General features: G+C 41.2%; 1 protein-coding gene across 1 annotated transcript in view; it reads right to left on the bottom strand.

The window, feature by feature from the left end:
• Positions 1-22,180, bottom strand: part of ENTREP2 (endosomal transmembrane epsin interactor 2) — an 830,030-nt gene that overhangs the window by 517,819 nt on the left and 290,031 nt on the right. The window contains exon 3 of the mRNA XM_078684606.1: positions 21,117-21,224. Coding sequence (XP_078540732.1) covers positions 21,117-21,224 — 108 coding nt within the window. The remainder of the gene's footprint in view (positions 1-21,116; positions 21,225-22,180) is intronic.

Raw genomic sequence — 22,180 nt, forward strand, 5'->3', positions numbered from 1 at the left:
AGATTTGTGAAAGATCTCCTCCCACCGCCAGAGGAATTTTACCAGAACTGACCATGCTCCAAGGCAAGCATCCCCTCGCAGTAAGGAACTTTCACGTCTCTTTCTCCATTCTCACTTCTTCCAGCCTCTATCATGACGAAGCTCTCACAAGGCCTTCCAGAGTACAATCACTAGAAAAACAGAAATATCTTGAATGTGAATAACCCCCCAAACAACATACAAGCACCTCTGTGCACGCAGCAGCAATGCAGAGTCAGACAGCAAAAAGATATGAAGCCATTTCAAAGCCAATGGTAACCTATAATTCTCACCAATGCACAATACAATACACATTCCTGCACAACTGCCACACCTCTCTCTCCCTCTCACGCCTTCAAATACACATCCCACACGCTCTGCTCTTGGCAAGACTGTTCCACTCCGTAACAGCTCCCACTGAAAGACAGCAAGATTACAGGACAGAAGAGAAACAGGCATATACAGGACCATCCTACATTAAGGCTAGGGTAAAATAACACACCAAAAACAGTTAAAATGGTGGTGGTTGAGGGTTATCATAGGGTGCCAAAATCACAAGAGTGGCTCTTTTATTACACCCTCCCATTTGTGCACTTTATAAATTGAATTAATATAACATTACATTGTAAGTTTGACAGACAGCTTTTCATTTTGAAAATAAAACAATAATGCCCACTTCAACACAAGAGTTTCCTCCTAAAGACAGGGCAGTATTTACCACCTAGAGAGCCCCTTAACGCCAAGTCTTCCTAGCGGTGAAGGTCATTGAAAAACAGTTGTATGCCTACCCGTCCAAATTAGGTAGGCAGACATTTTGCCAAACGTCCGATGGCCCTTACTCCTTCAGGCTGTTGGAGCAGTTTAACCAAGGCAGATGGAGAAGGAGTATTCCCCACCATCGTTAAACAATGGTCCGCTCAAATCTAAATTGGGTGGATAATAATGTTTGCTGGGGGAACCTCTGGCACAACGACCTAAGTCCAAATGTAGTTAAGTTAGTTAAGTATCAATGGGGTGACCCAGTTTCCCTATGAAACTGGGCAGTAAGGCAAAGTTATAAACAATCGGTTCATTCGGGTACACTATATTTCTTCATTTGTCTCTTATTTTATACAATAAATTCATTCATTGCAGGAGGAGCAAATCAATACAAAATTACGAATCAGAAAGAGGAATCCAAACCAACTGTAGTTTTGCAAGATACTTTATAAATTGTATTCATTTATAAGTACTTTCATTTTAAAGGAGGAGAAAAGTAGTAACAGGCTGTCAACTTTATACAGTAGTGGGCAAAGTGAAAATTTGTGACAATTGGTGCTCTGTGAAATTAGTGCCAGTGCAATATACAATATATACAATGCCAATTTCCAGTGTCTAGAAAGGGAGGGGGGAAAATGACCAATATTTTTCAAAAGGTAAGAGTATTCTGTCAGTCTTAGGTACAGAGTCTTTAGAATGATGGTTCTCTGCTATGTTATGTCGATGTTTCAACCCTGTAGTGGCGTGATTTGGTCCTTAAGTCCAATCACCAAATGTAGAAATCTTCATAGGTAAAGGCGCTAATAGTATATACCTGACAATATTACTTTGGCGGCAGTGAAATTTGAATTTTTGTCACTCAGAGCTTTTCCTGCCTAAACCAATGGCAGTAGCGGGACCTTGTCCAGTAGCATGTGGCTTGGAGAGGACTTTGATGAAAAAAAATACTGAGAGAGAAAGTAAAAACTTTGTGTGAGATGGCCCGCTTGGTGTATTCGACAAGCACTTAATTGTTCATGGACTGAAATCAACCACAAACAGTGATTTCTGGTTGGTGCTTTACTTTTTCCTTGCCTTAAAACTTTACACAGTCATATCTACAGTTTCCATTAATTGATTGTTGTTACTTTGGTGCCATTTTTCAGATTTATTTTTTAATTGGTTGTGGTAATTTTAGTGGATAGTGTTTTGGCTTTTTGACTGGTTTAGTGTGGCTAAATACTTAACAAATTTTCCTAAGCCCAGGTTTAAAATATTGAAAATGCGTGTTTAGCCATAAATGATTTTGAGATGTATTACTTGGATACCTCTCACATCCTCCCCAAATAAACCCCATTTACTTACAGATATTGAAACATATACTTAAGGTATCAGATTGTTTTCCTTATATATTTAGGGCCTGATTAAGAGCTTGGCGGCTGGGATACTCCATCACAAATGTGACGCATATCCCTTCCGTCCTATTGGAGAAGTGTGGCTCAGGGGTTAGAGGCAGCAGACCCGGAAGCTGAGATCGATCCTGGACCAGGGTACAATTCCCCGCCTCGGCGGGTCTTGGGCTAAAAATTCCACGGACCCGATATTTCTCGCCCCGGTGCCTCCTCGACTCACGGGTTCACACTCTGCGACTCTGGGCAATAGCTTGCTTAATCTCCACAACGGCCCTTCGCGGCGGGATGCCTGACTTTCACCTTGTGGATACCCTGATATCTCACAGGGGAATACCAGAACGGGTTCCCTAAGCAAGCGCCGGGAAACCCACTGCGGGTAGCTGTGCGCTATATAAGCTCAACTACATTTACATTTACATTACTAGTTCCATAGGATATAATAGAATTGTAATTTGGTGGTCAGGATAACCCTGTCCGCCAATGTCATAATCAGGCCCTTAATTTTTAGTTTACAAAATACACTGCAGAGAGAGTCCTTGAGGAGAGAGCTCTAAACATACATAAATGTGTGCCTTAAATTCTGAGTTTTGTAAATGCTTTTGTGAAGAATACTGATCAGGATAACTTTCATGTTTTTTTCTATCAGTGCACACAAGCTCTCATGTGCCTAGTCTATGACTAGAATAATGTTGGGTGTTCAAGCTTAAAACATATGTTAATGGCCTCAACGACAACATTCTGTGGGGCAGTTTCACTTGAAAAGATAACCAGGTAGCCATCACTTTGAACACATAGGTATATATAAACTAGGAACATTCATCCCTCAGTTTTTACAACTATTTTAATAATATTTTTTAATTTCCTGGAGTCATGGCCATGACTAAAGTAAATAATAATGGGGAATGGTGATAAAAGAAGGTGACCCCTAGTTTTCTCAAACGTTTTTCCAATATTTTCGTTTTTTGAAAATGCATCACGTCAAGATTTCAGATTCAATTAACTTTATTCGGCCTTAACAATAAGGTCATGAAAGTATAAAAAGTCAAACATACAATCAAGTAAAATATCTCATTTTCATAATAAATTTGCAGTAATTACAAGTAAAAAGCACGATTAAAAGTTAGGTTGAAAATACAATTAATAAAACACTAATTAGATAAACAAACAAACTACATACTCAACAGTGCAAACATCAATTAGGGGCACACCGTGGGATCATCGATCTCCGCATTGCTAAGGACAGACATAACAAAGATGCAAGGGAAAAACATACAAAAAGGTCAGGTAACATTTGAAGGAAAAACTGAGCTGGGCGACATTGCAAAATGTATATTTCAGGAAAATTAGTCGAATATACTTTTTATGCTCAAGAGTATAAAATTTGAAAAAAAAATAGTCAAGATTTGAATTTGATGGCACAAGACTTTTCTTCCATCGACAATACTCTAATGGAATCTGGCCTAAGTCCCATGGAAGACTGCTATCTTTAGATGCAACTGTCTAGTCTTTTTGTTGCAACATGAAGGAGGATGTCGAGTCAACACATCCTCAGTCGAAACAAAGAACCTGGAAGAGCGTGCATTGGCAAGCTGGGGTCCCCGGAGCAAGTCAACAGTTGGTGTATCCAGCAAGGGTTAGCCTAGATGCGGTAAGAGCAGAATTCAGCAGTGAAGTGATGCTCAATCCCTCAGAGGAATGAGAATACCCCAATGTTGATTTAACAATACCGGACCAATGCACAGAAGGTTCCTCACTATTTTTTTCACTAAACCAAATCGAGTCACCAGTACCTATTGTTTCGTACACCCTGAATGTCGATCCCCTTTTTTGTCCTACAGAGTGTGCAACAGGCCTCCCTCTCCTCGGGAAACCATGATGCACTATTAATGCATGTAATATGTATGTGGATGCTTTATTTCATATCTATACATTTGTTAAAGAACGTGCATGTTTCCTACACTGGTGCTCAGCAACCTATCTTGCACCAAAAGTCCATTTGTTATGGTCTCTTCTCAAGTTCAGTAGCACTACAATAGAAATGTTCACCCTGGTCTTGGAAGTGTTTTAATATTATTTTTCATTTTACTTACATGTTTGCTCATGCAATTTTTGCAAAAAAATAATATACAAGAAAGATTACACACACCTAACACTCCTTTTATATCTCCTCAGAGAGAAAATAAAGATCACCAATTAGGTGGTATACGTATGTATTTCCACAATGTGGCACTGCATGCAAGTAGCGTGTTTTCTGTGAATATCATACAGGAGTGGTACCAAGCAACTAGTTTCCCATGGTCCTGAAGAAGAGCCAATAGGGGCACAGCTCGAAATATGTTGACCCATAGGATCATAGGTACATGATAACTTTGTCTTCCTAATAACCCCCTAGTTTTTAACCATACCAACTAGAGGTAGAAATAAAATAGATATACCTAATAGCCAGGTATTTTTAAACTACACCATAGCACAGCACTATCCTCCACCCCCCCCTTATAAACACCGTCTTTATCATCGAATAAAGACCTATAAGTGCTCCCACGTCGATTGTAGGTCACAGCACGCCCCGATCTGTAGTGGATTGGGATCGACTTGATGATGAAGCATGCAACCACGGGGTAACGCTGGTTGGTGAAGGTTTTACAAGAAAAACACTGTTTTTCCTGACATAGGAGTGTTGTCAGGTGTGAAACGACTGGGTTCTCTGCTTGATATAACAAGATTCGGTCTATCCTCTTCCCCCTCCTCTGTTTTCTGATTTATATGACTTGAATATACAACCATTTGACAATGTCTTATCACAACATCAATACATTGGTGTACAATTTTGTTGACATATTTCAGTTATTACTGGTTACTGGTTAAATCGATCACTATTTAAAACAACTGCCCTGCTGTTGGTTGCTCTCATTTTAAAAAGTATGATTATTAGTACCTGAGCATAAAATACTTTTCTGTTTTTTAGTGCTTGTTCTATTCATATACATAGACATGCTTCTAAATTGTAGTGATTTCGTCGACCTAGCAGTAGGTGGAACTAATGCTAGACAAAAGCACAACACATGACACAACCTGACAATTACATTTTTTGGTGAAAGGAACAACTGTATCCAGTTAACAAACCTTAATTTCGCTTTCTAAATCTGAGTGACCTATGCACTGGGCACCAGTGGGTTTCCCAGAGACTGACAACAATTTGGTGAAGTCCAGGGAAACCCCATATTTAACCAGGAATTGCCCTTCTCATGTCTTCTCAAAAGTCAGACAATATATGCCTCATACACTGCCCTGAGAGAGTTTCTAACCAGATGTTTTGGTGTATGACTGGGTGGAAATGGCAGCGAGTGGCAAAAAAAGCCATAAGTTCTCTCTATTAGGACATTATACAGTTGAACCTCAATCATAACAATCAATTCAGTATAATGGGGAGGCCAAACTGGCCTATAGAGCGGCTGTTAAGGCCTATCACCTGGACATCCTAGGTGCCAAGAAAGAATACCTTGCTAGGAGGATAGAGGCGGCGGCGAACTCCTGTAAGGAGATCTTCACCGTGGTGAAGGAGTTCACCACCCCCAGTTCCCACTCACCCCCGCCATTATCATCGGATGCGTGGGCGTGTGATCTCGCCAATTTCTTTACCAACAAGATCAAGGCAATTCAGGTTTCTTTCTCGGAGAGCGTGGAGGAGGGCGGCTGCGGCCCCGGGGCGGGACATGGGTCATCGTCCACGCCTGTCGCAGTGCTGGCAGATTTCCCTGCTGTCACTAGCGAGGCGTCCCGGGCGTTGCTGGCCAGCCTCAAATCAGGCTCGCCACTTGACCCCTGCCCTGCCAAATTTTTGGCAGGGATGGCGGCGGTGGTGAATCCCCTGGTTAATCCCATCCTCAATGCCTCTCTGAGGGAGGGGAGTGTCCCTCGCACCTGGAAAAGGGCGATGGTTATCCCCCTCCTGAAAAAGCCTGGTCTTGATGCCGAGGTTTTGGCCAACTATAGGCCAATTTCACTTCTCCCGGCTCTGGCGAAGATCACTGAAAAACATGTCCATGGCGTCTTGTCGAGCTTTCTTGAAACTAACAATCTGCTCCATCCTTCCCAATCCGGATTCCGGCCTAATTTCAGCACGGAAACGGCGTTGTTGGAGGTCTCAGAGATTATCAGGGAGACCTTGGATGTTGGTGGCAAGGCCATGTTAGTCATGTTGGACCTGTCGGCGGCCTTTGACACCGTCCCCCATGAGGCGCTTCTTGCCAGGCTCCATGACATCGGCATTAGGGGGACGGTGTTCAAATGGTTTACATCCTTTCTGGAAGGTCGCCGCCAGACGGTCTGGGTCTCCCAGAGCTCTGCCGAGATGCCGCCTTTGGGAGTCGGGGTTCCACAGGGGTCTGTGTTGAGCCCGTCGTTGTTTAACATCTTTATGTCCCCTCTGGCGGCGGTGGTGGAGGCTTATGGGGCCCAGATCGTGTCCTACGCCGACGACACGCAACTCCTCTTCACATGCGGTAAAGATCTGGCATTTGATGGAGAGAGTATTCGGGGCTGTTTGGGCATGGTATTCGATTGGCTCCAGCGGAACAGCCTGAAGGCCAATTCCAGTAAGTCGGAGGTTTTATTCTTCGGCTGTGTCACCGACCCTGAGTGGCGGCTATGGTGGCCGTCTGAAATGTGCCCTCCCGCACAGTCATAATTGGTCGCCAAGAATCTTGGTGTTAAACTGGACAACAAGCTTTCGCTGAGAGCCCATGTCCTGGGTCTGGCCGGCACCTGTTTCGGCATTCTGAAAATGCTCCGCAAGTTCCTTCCATTGCTTTCTGCGGAGCACAGGCGGATTACCGTCCAGGCGCTTATCGGATCCAGGTTGGATTATGCCAACGCCCTTTTTCTTGGCCTCCCTGACTATCTAGTCCAGCGCCTGCAGGTGGCTCAAAATTCTGCTGCCCGTGCCATCTTTGGCTTGCATAGGCGAGCACGAGCTTCTGGGCTGCTGCAAATGCTCCACTTGCTGCCCATCCGGAAGCGGATTATGTTTAAATCCATGACGCTGATGCACAAAGCACTTTTTGGCTCAGGGGCTGGGTACCTTAGGCGTAGGCTGACCTTCTATCGCCCAGCCCGCTCATTGCGGTCCGAATCTCTTTTTACGACTGTGGTTCCGCGTGTGAGGAAGGCCCGCACTGGGGGCCGATCCTTCAGTTGCAAGGCCCCCCAGCTGTGGAATTCTCTTCCACTGGCGCTACGCAGTACCCCCAATCTGCTTCAGTTTAGGAAGAGCCTGAAGACTTGGCTTTTTAATCTCTAGTTTCTTTTGGGTGGGTTTCTTTTTGTCTGTTTTTCTGTATTTGTTTTCCTTGTTGTGTTATTCTGTATTGAGTTGCCTGTGGAAAGCGCCGGGACACTCTTTTAGAGTAGCCGTGCGCTATATAAACTTAGTTTAACATAACATAACATAACTGGGTGTGTAATTGCAGTGCAACTTTTTCATTTTATTTGTATTTGTGTGCCGTGCAAAGCTTTTGATTTTTTATTATTTTTTTAAAGAGAGAGGGTCAGTGAAAGTGACAATTAGTTCTAGCAGGAATGAATTCCACTGCTGAAAGTGGACACGAGAATTAGTAGGTATTCTGGTGTTTCTGGCTGCCATTCTAAGTTAACCATGGCTTTTAGTCTCTGTACCTCAATTCAAAGTACTCAACCAATTTCCCCGCCTTCCACAACAAAAGGTCAAAATTTCAGAACAACCCAGCCTCCAATCCCAAAACATTCAGCGTAGTTTGTTAAACTTCAACAAGGACCAAGCTCCTGACTACACCTGGTTTTGTGGCTCACATTATTATTTTCAGATAGCCCTAATCGCAAGATTTAAATTTTGATGTAACTTGGCAGTTGGATAACTTTCCCTGGACCGGGAATTAAAATGTCATCCTGTAATCCCTAAAAGAGAAATCAGGAATCTTCAATAAGTTTACACAATAGGAATTAATACATCTGATGGCTGAGAAACGTGACTATATTACACAAGTCAATATTCATTAGCGTGAGAATGTCACAGGGCAGTAGTTTAACAGTACTCGACAAGTCTGCCTGAACTGTACTTCTAATTCTGCTGTTCCGAATGGTAAAGTGTGCCGTCAGTTTACAAAGCTACATATTCTATACCAAACCATTAAATCCTTCGCTACATCAGTGAGCTGCCAGCCGCAGTAGACTTGAAATCAGGAGATAATATGCCATCAACACAACAGAAGTATAAATTACAATGTGTAACATCCTTCTAACATATATCGCTAGCTACAATTGACAATTGACAAGCACCCCTCTTGTACAAAATGCATTACAGAAATGTATTTTAATTAAATCTATTTTTTGGTTGGATTCTAGTAATCAATTGTTGCATTAATTTTACTTGTGACTCACCACCGCAGAATAATGTAAAGCTGATGAAAGAGTTGTCAAATCAACAGAATGCTTCATATGCCCAATCCAATTTTCATTGGGTGTATCACAGTTTCATCGCGCTCAGTTGCATAGGATGGCTTATCTTACAACTGCTTTCTATTACCTTCAAAATTGTCTCATCCAAGGACACCGTGGCATAGTTAGATACACGTGGCAAGGGGGTCTCTTTCTGAATAAAACAAGATTTCTTTACTGCACTACTACGTCCAGCAAGCAATGAGATGCTACCTGTTATTCGGATTGGTTGCCTTGACAAGATCTAGTCGAGACAGTGATGTAATAAAGAGTGATTTGGAATGTGGGATCTGGTTTGTGTGTAAACTGACAGTTGCTACCTGTCTAGAGCACTGGCTGATCTCTGTCTTAATAGCTTAATAAATACTTACACTAATTGTTGATTTCCTAAGGGTTTTCTCAAAGAAAAAAGATCTATTACTACCTTATTTTCCTTGCTTATAAATCATTAATTAAAGTAGCCCTGGTTAGCTTCCGGATAAATTCCTCTAAAATAAATGGGTATGGGCATGTAACATTTCGGGTAGGTTGGCATGCTCTCCAGATGTTCTGCAACTCTTACCCTGACACTGCACAGAAACAACTAGTTCAATAGCCTCTGTATTGTTTACATCTTTAAGTAAGCGAAGAAAAGAGGTGGAGCGAGGAATGTTCACCAAATGTTTTTCTGTATAATCGTTTATCAGTCACTGTGCATATTTCGAACCAATATCTATAGTTATAGATACAGAAACATTAGATATCCTTAGAACCAGGAAAGAGCTTAAGCTGCACAAACTGACTCATTATTTTTCGATTTCTCGCCTTTCAGTAATCACTTTTTTTAGTTAACATTGGTTTGAAGAATAAGCGACCACCTCAAACGTCCAAGGATTCAACTAATTTGAACTAATTGGATTAATTGATTCCCTTCCTCTGTAGGGGTAGATATTGTTAATTTAATTTTCAAGTACTCCCTGGTTGCTGTCAAACGACAATTAGCCTTTCATTTGCTGAATTTACAAAGGTCTCTATCCAGTATGAAGATTAATGCATTCATTTAAAAACGAAATTGAAGTTTATAATAATGTGAGATGTATAGTTCAAGACGAATTATCATAAACCATCTATCAAATAATGTATACTTAGTTACCTATATTCAATGTAGATATAATAATCTGTTCTCTATACCATATCCTTTATTGTCCATAGGAATAGCAAAAAAAAGGAAGCCAAGTGTGGTGTGCCAACTCACTCACTATTTTAATTAGGGCAGGAAAATGTTAAATTACACCAGCACAATTTGTATAATTTAGGGAGTTTCACGTTGTGCTTGTTAAGCAAAATTCCCCAAAATACGCCATTATGTAATGTTGAGTAACTACATCACTGTATGCGGAAAAACTATAGCGTGAGTGATCAGAAAGCGGCAATTGAGTTTTTCATTTTTCTTGCATGAAATGCATCCTTGCATCAAAAATGGACTCAAGGACACATTGCACTTTTACCAACAGTAAGTAAAAACATTAAATTCACTTTAACTCTATTATCGAATAAGCTAGATATGTACAAGAAGAGACAGACGTGGATGAATAGGTGAATGGCTAGACAGACTGAGAGGGTAGCCAGGCATGTAGGCCTGTAGGCAGGTAGATAGATAGATAGATAGATAGATAGATAGATAGATAGATAGATAGATAGATAGATAGATAGATAGATAGATAGATAAATAGATAGATCCAGGAAACACGCTAAGGTTGTTCTAATTTTTAAAAAGCCCACACTGGATCCATTGGCCCCTGAGAATTTCCGGCCCATCTCTTTGCTCCCTTACCTGGTGAAGGTCATGGAATCCCATGTTAACAGCATCCTTACCAATTATTTGGAGGAAAATGAGATTCTGGACAAGTCACAAAACGGGTTCCGGCCTAAGCACAGCACAGAATCTGCTTTGTTGGCAGTCACGGAGCAGCTGAGGGTGGCACTGGACGAGGGCAGCACCACAGCACTGGTGTTTCTTGATCTGAGCGCGGCCTTCGACACGGTCTCCCATGAGATCCTGCTCCATGGACTCAGGCAGATTGGGGTCAGTGGAATGGCCTGGGGCTGGTTTGCATCTTTTCTATCTGAGCGTTCTTTCCAGATCCATGCCCCCCCTTACCAGTCCAATACCCATCCCCTCAATTGCGGTGTCCCGCAAGGCTCTGCGCTAGGCCCTACACTTTTTAACGTGTACGTCCCCCCTTTGGCCCTTCTGGGCAAAGCCCGGGAGATTAATAAGCTATCCTATGCGGATGACACGCAGCTGCTATTTACTTTTTCCAAACACCCCGGCCAAGACAAACTGAGGTTCCAGGAGGATATCATGGCAATCTCTGAATAGCTGGCGGAAAACTACCTCCAACTTAATTCCTCTAAAACGGAGGTACTCCAGTTTGGGAGAGACTCGCATAAATGGGATTATCAATAGTGGCCTGCTGCGCTGGGTCCTCCCCTAGCCAAAAAACTCAATAAAAAACGTAGGGGTCCTGATGGATAACTCCCTCTCCTTTGAACTGCATGCCAAAAAAGTGGCAGGCACCTGCTTTGGCCACTTAGGTAGGTTGAAACCTATTTTAGGATTCTTTGTTGCACCCATCGTTCAGGTGATCATTCAATCAGTAGTCTTGTCTGGACTACTGTAACGGACTTTTACTGAGTACAAATAAAACAGTCACGAGGATGCAAAGGGCCCAGAATGCTGCCGCCCGCACTCTGTTCGCCTTCCCCAAACACTGTCACAACTCCCATCTCCTGCATCGCCTACACTGGCTCCCGATTGAACAGAGAATTCAGTTTAAAACTCTCTGTATCCTTCATAATGTTTTGTACAATCAGGGCCCCCAGTTTCTGCAGGGCTTATGCTCATTGTACGTACCAACACGGGCTCTGCGCTCTGCTAATTTGCACCTTGCCTGCACTCCCAGGGTGCGTAGGAGCAGGGTTGGCGCTCTTTCAGGTCTCTGGCTCCTGCCCTCTGGAATTCTATCGCAATCTCGGCCCGTTCCACCCAAGATCACTTGGCTTTCAGAAAACAGATCAAAACCTGGCTATTCTCTTCCATCTAGCAGGGGCACTTTTGCCCCGCGGCACCTGCACTGGACTTCTCTGGACTGTCCTTCCCTTAGTTTTCACCTCTCACCTCTGTCGTCTTGTTTCGATAGCGCTGGGACGTCCCGTTGTTGGGCTTGCCCTTTATAAGCCTTTTTAACATAACATAACATAACATAACATAACATAACATAACATAACATAACATTAGATAGATAGATAGATAGATAGATAGATAGATAGATAGATAGATAGATAGATAGATAGATAGATAGATAGATAGATAGATAGATAGATAGATAGATAGATAGATAGATAGATAGATAGATAGATAGATACTTTTCAGTTAACAAAGTTCCAAACAGTAGTTGGAATGTCTAAAATCTCGCCTTAAAAGCAGTGGCTATGACAATAGCATTCTAGTTCAGGCACAAAACAAGATAAGACAGTGTAGCGGTAATAAAGTTTTGAGGACAAACAAAAAGAATAAGCCAGAGAGAAATACCATTGCGTTTACTAGGCAATATAACTCGTGTAGCCATAAGATTTACAGAATATTACACAAACACTGGCATCTCTTAAAACTTGATCACAGCTTGGTTACTTGGATAACAAAAAAAAACCAAATCACTTACAAGAGAGGTAGAACTATTCGCAATAGGCTATGTCCATCCTATCTTCTACCATTGAATACAGGCAATGAAACATGGTTACCGAAAAAGCGAAGCGTTTTTATAAATGTACAACATGCAATGTCTGCCAGGATGCTGAAAACAAAAAACAGAGCTTTTCCTACAATACATTCCGGATACATGAAATTCACCAATTTAATAATAGTAATACAAAATGTGTGGTTTACTGTATAAGATGTTTTTGTGGCTTAATTTATGTGGGCAGCACAATTAGGCCCCTTAAAGAACAGATACAGGAACATATAAGAGCTCTCAAAAATGGGAACACAAACTATCCATTAGCTACACACTTCAACAACATGCATAAGACTACAGAGATCATGAAACTTAGTTTTCATGGTATAGCTGGAGCAGAGGAAAATATAAGAGGTGGAGACAGAGTCTTAGCTCTTAGGAAATTGGAGTCCAAGTGGTTGATAAAATTAAGATCTGTGGAACTGGGACTCAAAGAAGATAGGGAATTGCATGTCTTTCTCCGTGACTAATGATATACTGTATATGTGTTTGTGATAGAATGTAATTATAAATGTTTTTTTCTCTGTAAATTGAATACATATAAAATACAAAAAAGTGCATGAACGGTTTATGTCCTCTACAGTGTCTATTCTGAAATAATGACTGTATGCATGTTTCTCATATTCCTTTGTTAATAACTATATTTATTTTATTTTGGTTTGTGTAAACATGATGTATAATTAAAACTAAAAATATTTGGTTCTAAATGAAGGTTAAGCTGTACATCAAATATGATAAAGCGTAGAATTGTGTATTAGGCAATATTTCTTTTTTTAGGCAACTCATATCTCACTACAAGTATCTCTTCCTCTTAAAGTTCTATATTTTTTTATTTTGTATATATCTTTTATTTTTCTTATTTTTTTATTTCACTTTTATTTCTTTCTCTATAGATCATTTGGTGATGATTCTTCCTCAAGAATTTGTGTTGGACGCCACATATGACTAAATATATACATAAGTTTCCCAGATTTAGTACATGGGAACTTAATTCTAAATAGTATAGAGCCTATATATAGAAAGTGAAGATGGACTTCACTTGGTACACGAGTGCTAATACAAATTGTATCTCTTCGGAATGATTTAAAAAAAAATACGAACAATATTCTCAAATAGGGCAAATACATGAGTCGCTTGGATTCAATATAACTAAGCAACTAATAAGACAAACAGTAGGCTCGGTTACAATGGGACCTAGCATACCCACATTACTGCCCAGGGCTTTTTCATTGGGTCAGAATGTGGAGGAGAGTTATTCAACTCTCTGTCATCAGCTCCTTGAATCGCTTGATAGGACGATTCCAATGCGTAAGGTGAAAGATAAACCGCAAAAAGTCACTCTCTGGTTTTCCAGTGACTTTCTTCAGCAGAGACTTCATTGTAAACAGGCGGAGCGGGTCTGGAGAAGACACTATTCAGAAACAGACAGACTGGTTTATAAAAAAACCCTCAAGGAGTATAAAATTCAGATCAGGTTGGCTAAAGCTAAGTTTCTTGAGGCCACACTGGCCAAAGCAGGTAACAAGTCACAAACCTTGTTTAAGTTGGTTAAAAATCTTTCCAACCCGGCCTGCGCTACATCTGCCATTCCGGCCTCGCAGGAACTATGCGACTCATTAGCCTCGGCTTTTGAGGAAAAAATCAATACCATCTTGGCGGGACTTTCTGCCCCCAACCTACCTAGCCATCCTGATCTCTGCTCCTTGGAATCAGTCAGCAGAGTAGCTCGGGAGGTGATTATGGAGGAAGCAGTACAACCTCGGCTGACCTGCTTTCCTTCCCCTTCCCTGGAGGAATTCTGTCTGCTGGCGAATGGTGTGTCATCTGGCTCCCCGCTAGACCCCTTGCCACACAAGTTTTGGAAGGTGTTCCAGGCAGAGCTCTTCCCTTTGCTCCATTCCATCTGCTGCCAGTCATTGACCACGGCCGTGGTCCCGGATAGCTGGAAACTGGCAGTGATTACCCCACTGCTAAAAAAGGTCACCTTGGACCCTTTATGTCCGGCCAACTATAGGCCTATTTCACTCCTGCCTTTCTCAGTAAAATTCTTAGAGAAATTGGTCACTAGGGTCCTGTCCAGCTTCCTTGAATCTAACGACCTTCTGGACGTGGCCCAATTTGGCTTTAGGCCAGCCCACGGTACGGAGTCTGCCTTGGTGGCCGTTTTGGACGACCTGCGTTTGCGTGTCGACATGGGAGGAGCAGCGTTTCTGGTGCTGCTTGACATGTCGGCCGCGTTCGATACGGTTGACCATGCGGTTCTTCTGGGCAGGCTCCGGGAGTCCGGGGTAACTGGCTTAGCCTTGGACTGGCTGGCATCATACCTCTGTAACAGGCGGCAATCCGTGGCCATGCCGCCGTTTTGATCGGCGGTGAGAGCTGTAAAACAGGGAGTGCCGCAGGGCTCTGCAATTAGCCCGATCCTTTTCAACGTATATCTTCGCCCTCTAATAAGTCTGATTAAGTCATTTGGCTTGTCTGTTATCAATTACGTCGATGACACTCAGCTTATTTTTTCCATCGAGGGCAGGGATGCGGTCTCCCTGGAATCTTTTCATCATTGCATGACGGCAACCGCGGATTGGCTGCGTCAGAACTCGTTACAGTTTAATGAGGCAAAAACTGAAGTTCTTTACTGCTCGGTAGATCGTACGCCTCGTCCTCTGCCAGAGGGACTCTGGCCTTCTTCTACCTTAGACACTGTCGCAGCGGCAGACTCGGTCCGTAACCTAGGTGTCCTGCTCGGGCCTAGTCTCCAGCTGGACGCCTTCGTTTACAAAACCACGGCGACCTGCATGCTGCTGTTGCGCATGTTGCGGAAGATTCTCCCGCTACTCCCTTACTCAGCGAGGACGGAAGCAGTGCGTAGTATCATCCTCAGTAGGTTAGACTACTGTAACGCACTGCTTCTGGGGGCCCCTAGTACCCTAATCATGAAGCTTCAGCGGGTGCAGAATATGGCAGCTAAACTGGCGCTCTCGCGGCCATGGTCTGCTTCATCTTCTCTTGCCCTTTTGGATTTACACTGGCTACCGGTGCAAAAACGGATCTGTTTTAAATCAGCTTGCTTGGTCTTTAGAGCCTTGCATGGGCTGAGTCCAGTGGTATTGCGAGGTCTTTTTTCCTGGTACTCGGCTGCCAGACTTTTGAGATCCTCCTCAGCCTTCTTGGTGACAGTTCCCAAGATAAAAAGGGTGAGGATGGGCGGCCGCTCATTCAGCTTCACGGCCGCCAAGCTCTGGAACTCCCTACCTCTGGCCCTAAGGTGCAATCAGGATCTCTCGTCTTTTAGAAAGGATCTTAAAACCTACCTTTTTCCGAGGACAGTGTAATTGACATCTGTAGGAATGTTTGTGGTTAAAGCGCCAGGATGCCCTTTGGGTTACAGCTGCGCTCTATAAGTATGTCTACAATACAATACAATACAGTAGTTTAAGGATTAGGAAATCAAGGGGGCATAGGATCATAACTTTAACTTGTCAAGAGCGAGGCTTCGATGTAAATAACTTAAGAATTGGTTAAGTGTTATAGGAATTACATATCAATGTAGATATGATGTTACATGTTTTTATAGTCATATGACAAAAGGTAGGGTTCGATATATTTCAAAATGGCGCTACCTTTAGACAGAAAAATTGCCTAGTCCCAGAAATAGTTGGGTAATTGAGTCATGTTACTTTCAACGGTGGCCCTTTTAAAAAGGAAACCGCGAATGGGGACATTTTTTAATGGAGCTGGAGTTGAGTAATTGCGCCACATCCGTTTGAATTTCAAAGTGCAAAGAGTAAATTGGAGACATTGTGTGGGCCTATAGGTAATACAGAGACCAAGCATGTTTCGTTTTTGTAGTTGCAGAATGGAGACGTATTAAGGACTCCATACCAGTCAGCCCTGGTTATCACGCTCGGCTTCGATGAGTGTACTCATCATTTTGTTTTGCTCAGTCTCTATTGGTTTGAGACATGTATACGTAATCATAACAACGTTTTGCTTTGCACAGACTTTATTTGCGTGTTGTAAGTAGGATGCAATGGGCAGCAGATGGGATTGTGTCACTATGTTTAGCGTGAATAAATATATCAAAAACTTTTTATTTATTTAGAATGAAGTCAAACCAGGACTACTCTGGCAAACATTTAAAAAGATAGAGGGTGCTCAAGACAAGCTGATAAAGGAAAGAGGAACTTACAATTGATCGTAGCAGCGGGACGTACCTTACTCATATTTAAATTGAATCGACAGCGAGAGATTGATTCCCACTCGCAAGCTTGAAAGACATACTGCGGCTCGTTTCCCTTGAACAGCGCACAACGTGTGCAGCTCTCTTCATCAGAATAACACGCAATTAAGAGAGGATGTGAGTCCGCGCTGATAAATACAGCTCGCTTTGGGCGCCCCCGTCTGCGTCACCTTTGACACCACACCCAGAATCATTCCAGTGGTTCCCCTTCTCTCCACGCAGTCAACGTGTTGGCTGAGAAGGTAATTACTTACCCAGTCCTCGTCCTGAGGAGAACCGAGAATATACAAGGTTCGAAACGCGTTGACCCCCAGCCTGTGTTAAGAACGGAGGGTGCAGCTAGGGAGAAAGTCATACCACTTCTGTGGGCCCTACCTGCAATTCCTTAGAAACTACTATTCACAGGTGTTGTGTGACAGGCAGGCCATTTCACCTCAGTGTCCGCCCTGTTCACATGTTTTGTGTTACCAAAGGACTGGTTTATTTCTTTAATGAATCGTAAAGAGGTGTTTAATTTGCAAATATGTGCGTCTGAATTCACATTGTAGATTACAGTTGGTGTCATCACAACAAATTGTAATATATTGTTTTCCATCATTTTTTCAAGTATACGTTGCCTTTAATGTGATGTATATATATTTGTTGTATATATTTGTATATATATTCGTGTATGTTTTTGTATCAACTGTGGTGACGGGTGTCCATTTTGATGCCATTTTTATTGAAATAATATAAAGTTTTTTCAAAAATACCTAAGTTGTTGGGAATATTTAAACCCTTGGCTGCACGACACTCATTGGTTGTGTGGTTATACATATTTTGTTTCCAATTACCCTGATCAGCCATTCTTTTCTGTTTCTCGATTATTGAGGTCCAGGCTGGTCAGTTGTAGGACCCTACACCTTCATTTGTGTATTGTTTACTCATATTTAAGGCATACAGAATAATTATGTACTTGAGTCTCACGCAGTTTATCTATATTTGCACTTTGAAGGCGTACTTTTGAGACAATTGCGCATGTTTGACCAATGTACTATATACCCTTATCTGGACTATATTTCGTTTTTTAAACTTATAATTGGAGGATCTGATTGCTACACAAGAGGTGCATCGACAGCTAGTTGAATATTTTTTGCGGCGTGACAAACTATGAAGGTATACATTTTACACTGAGGGCATATATACTTTTTCTTCAAATATTACTCTTGGTATAATATTACCCCTTCTACTTAATGGATGACATACTTTTTCTATATACATTTTTCTAGTCTAGAGCAATAAAATCTATAGTTGACTTCTTGAATTCATGCAATTGAAATACGTTGAAAAATCGATGGAGGAAGATGTTTTCTCTCCATTTCTGGCGATGCATTTAGTGTTTTATATATAACTTTCGCTTGACTGTTTTTATATAAAAAAAATACAGTAAAGCTCTTAGCATAAGATTTTTGTGTTTATCTTCTAGAATGTATACTATTGGGAATGCCCCGCCTGTGTTAAAGCTTACGATTTGTGATATTAATATATATTTCCACTTGCGCTATTAGATGCTTTATTTATTTCACTGTTCCTTTTTACAGAATTATTTCTGGTAAAACAACTCCTAATGACATAAACACTTGAGCTGAGGACTTTGTCTGTTGTTTGAATATCACGTTGAATTGTGTATATGGAACAGTACTATCCGGGTAGAAATGTGGTTGATATGGTGGGTGTTTTGTTTAGAGAAAAGAATCCTCTATTTAGTCACGTTTTCTCTTAGGTCTCAGTTCTGTTCTTAAAATCACATTTCTTCTACTTGATGTGGAACTTACCAATCTAAATGATCACATTATCTATCTAGACATATCTTTGTTCTTGGTGTGCTTTTTCTGTTTCTTTTCCGGATTTCTTTCTGTCTTGGAACTTTCTTTGAATTTGCTTCTGTGGGTCTTCAAATGAGGCCTATTATGTACTTCAATACATACTATTATATATAATCTTCAATTGGATAAGGGAAAATCACTTCTTTGTACTAGTACATTTGGAAAATCTAGAGTATTGTACTTTCAATTGGTTTTATCTGGTCTCACAACTTGTACAAATTAAGAAAAATGTGCATTTTGTATTTATTACAGCCTTGAAAAGGTATTTTTGGATAAGACGAAACATGTGTTGGCTGTTTGGTGTAAAAAGAAAAAAGAAATCAATAAAACAGCAGTGGACTTAAAGAAATCAATAACACAACAGTGGAATTATTATCCTTTATGAGCCTTTTTTATTGTGCATTTTTATTAAGAAGAAGAGATGTTTTCACATTTTGAGTAGTTGGAACATTTTGTATAACTGCATATACTGTTTTGATGCAATACGAGGAACTAATAGTCTATTCGGTTCACTTATGAGAGTGCTGACATATGGTTCTATTATTTCAAAGTTCCAAAGAGTACAGCAATGAAGATAGCATCTAACCACATTATATATGTAGAAACTCACAGAAAGTAGCTGTAAGTGGAGGCTGGCCTAGTGGAGTTTTTACGTGCCCTACATTATGACCATGCAGCATCGGTCAGATTTGTGCCCCTGGGGGAGTGTACCAACATAATTTAAATTGGGGAGGGGGTGCACCAGTGCTGCATCCTTGCCCCAATTGTATTCCTCTCATAAATAAATGGATTAGAAGCTCCCCTTACCAAAAAATACCTGGATGTCCTTCTCATTGGAAAATAGCTGTTTAACATACAAAAACTCCCTAATAGCTTGGGCATTTTTTAGGGACTTTGTTAGTTACATTATGTCGCTTGGCCTGATCACTAAACGGTCAAAAAAATTAACTATGTCCTGTGACCCCAAGTCCTCATAAGTCGTGCAGCATTTATTTACAAGAACACCCTCTCGCTACTACCCTGGATGGTCTTTTTGATGCTAGAGGGAATTGGAGCCCCAGTAAAATTAAAGCCTCACATAGATATGCAAGTGCGGCAGTGTTTACCTATAGTTTAGCCTTGCGCATTGGGAGCAAACCGATGGCTTCCCTGTTGTGGATAGAAGTACATGTTTCCCTATTGTCACGCACGTGGAGGACCTATGGGAGTACTCAAATACCCTCTCACTCCAGGCTGAGCATAATAAGGTACTGCGGTGTCTGCCTGGTGTACCTCCGTACTGCTCAACCTATTTTGTTCATCAAGAGCTGGGGTTGGAAGACATCATTGGTGTGCGATTTGGGAGAATCCGCATGCCAACGGTAACACATAGGTTATGCTCAAATGCTTATCTAGTCTTAGGTGCTTGAAAATTCCTCTGTTTCAATGTATTAAGTCTGAATGAACAAACCTGGGGAGACCTGACTTATTTTTTAGCCCTACCGGCATTACTAAATTGGACTACGCTTGGATTAAGAAGCCTTTCAAAGCCTGGTGCCATTACACAAGGGATGAATTTGACATGGCTAAAAGTGCCAGTATGGACTATATAAAGCTCCAAACCTTCCATGTGTTGAAACCATACTTAGACTGGGTGGACACATAAATTGCTTTGCATCAGATTTCGATTAGGCTTTGTAATGTGGCAATTGGCCAGTTTGATCCTGCTAAAGTTTTACTTTGTCCATGTGACGAGTCCTCCCCCAGAGCCTGCTGCATTTTACTTTCTTTCGACAGTTTTATAAAGCTTTTAGAAAAAATCGTTTTTAATTCCAATTTTAAGGTTGAGTGGTATAAGAAGAGGAGGTGACACCGGGGTCTATTTACAACTAAACTCCCTCACTTTGTTTCAATGTCTGCTCCTTTTCTAAATGTTGCAAGGTGGAAATTGATGTTGTTCTAAGCAGAAGCTGGTCTTAGAGATCCACGGCCACCTTTGTCTAGAGTTGTTCCCCCTGGGCCGGGCTTCTGAAGTGTATCTTGGTAGTTTTTAATTATTTTCTTTAGCTCTGCTTGTTTACTAAAGTGCTCTTCATTTTAATTGATCTTGTTGAATTATATCTTTGTTCGGGAGGGATGAAGCCAAGGCCTCTTGACATATGACATTTCTGATGATATTCCTTGTACAATGTATTCATGTCATTTTAACCATTCAATGACTTGTTATTTTGTGGTCGTTATGGTATCTTGGATAAGGAATTGCTGTAAGCTTATTATTTATTTTATTGCTGTAATATGAACGTTTTGTGCTTTTATGGTTACTTTTTGTAGCCGAAAATAAAGATTTTGATAGATACGATACAAATTATAGATCTGATTTTACCTTCAAAATGTACCATAACCACTGCTTTTCAATAGAATGATATGACATGAGAATAGAGTTGTGATGTAGGAGCTATTAACACAAAAATACTGTTTCTGAATTTGTGCATATGTCGTTTCCAAACTTTTGTATTTGCATATAAAGAAAATGTGAGAAATATACGCAAAGTAAATGTGTACCATCTATATCAATCATGCACGTTCACAAACAATTGTATTAAGGAAAAACACTCACCATTTGGAGAACATCAGAAGAAACCATCTGCATACAGCACATTGCCGTAGCTAAAGCGCAGACAATTGTAGAGATAATATTCAATGCGCACACACTGAACAACAGGTCCTGTGAACAGACACACAAAAAGTTGTCACATTTTGAGTTGGCCTGATCATAAATGTTGCCTATGACTTCTTAAGTGGTATACAGTTCAATCTAAACAAAAATGTAACCAGCACAGCAACTATTTTTCGAGTTTTTTTTATTTTCTTAAACTCACAGCCATAAGTAAAGAGATACATTGCATGCACTACACCACATCCAAAGAGACATGCATTATGTTTGCTGCCATTACTGGAACCGAAAATAAAAAGCTTTCTTCTGAAGCAAATAGTATGCTTCCAAAAACCAATATTTTAATGTCCATCATAAAAAGTCCTCAACTGAAGATGGAAATACATAAACTGCTACCACTGCTGCTAATGAGGCTAACCCGGCTTATGAAAGACAGACACAAAACAGACATCAGCATAGGCCGATATGTACAAGGATGACCAAAGTGCCTTAATATCACTGGGACAAACGAAGTTGGACATTTTAGATTGCACTGCTAATTATACTTGGGCTTTAATCCTTGTTATTAATTAGATTGCCTTGAGGAAGGCATATGTAGACATATGTACCCTGGGCAAAGTTTGTGTGGGTTGAGTTTTTTTCTCAGTCCATTCTCTAATATATAACTCGTTTGTACTTTTGGGTCTGATAAAAATGTTAACTTCTTGATGATTTTACGGAATTGATTAATCATGAATTCTGACCTTTGATTTCAGAATGAAAACAAGATTGCAGAATGAAAACCAACATCCTAATTTTATCATATAATTTACTCACTGTTTATAAGGATTCCACCCATGGCAATCAAGTCATACCTGAAAAAAAGATATGCTCTGATCCCTAACACTAAGTTATTCAGCCACATAATACACCAAGGAAGCTCTATCTGTGCAGGATGCCAAATAGGTCTCCCTCCACAGCGGGGTTCAGTATTCCCCCAGGGATATTGATGGGCTCACACAAACAGG

This window comes from Lissotriton helveticus, chromosome 3_2 (assembly GCF_964261635.1).
Source record: "Lissotriton helveticus chromosome 3_2, aLisHel1.1, whole genome shotgun sequence".
Lineage (NCBI taxonomy): Eukaryota > Metazoa > Chordata > Amphibia > Caudata > Salamandridae > Lissotriton > Lissotriton helveticus.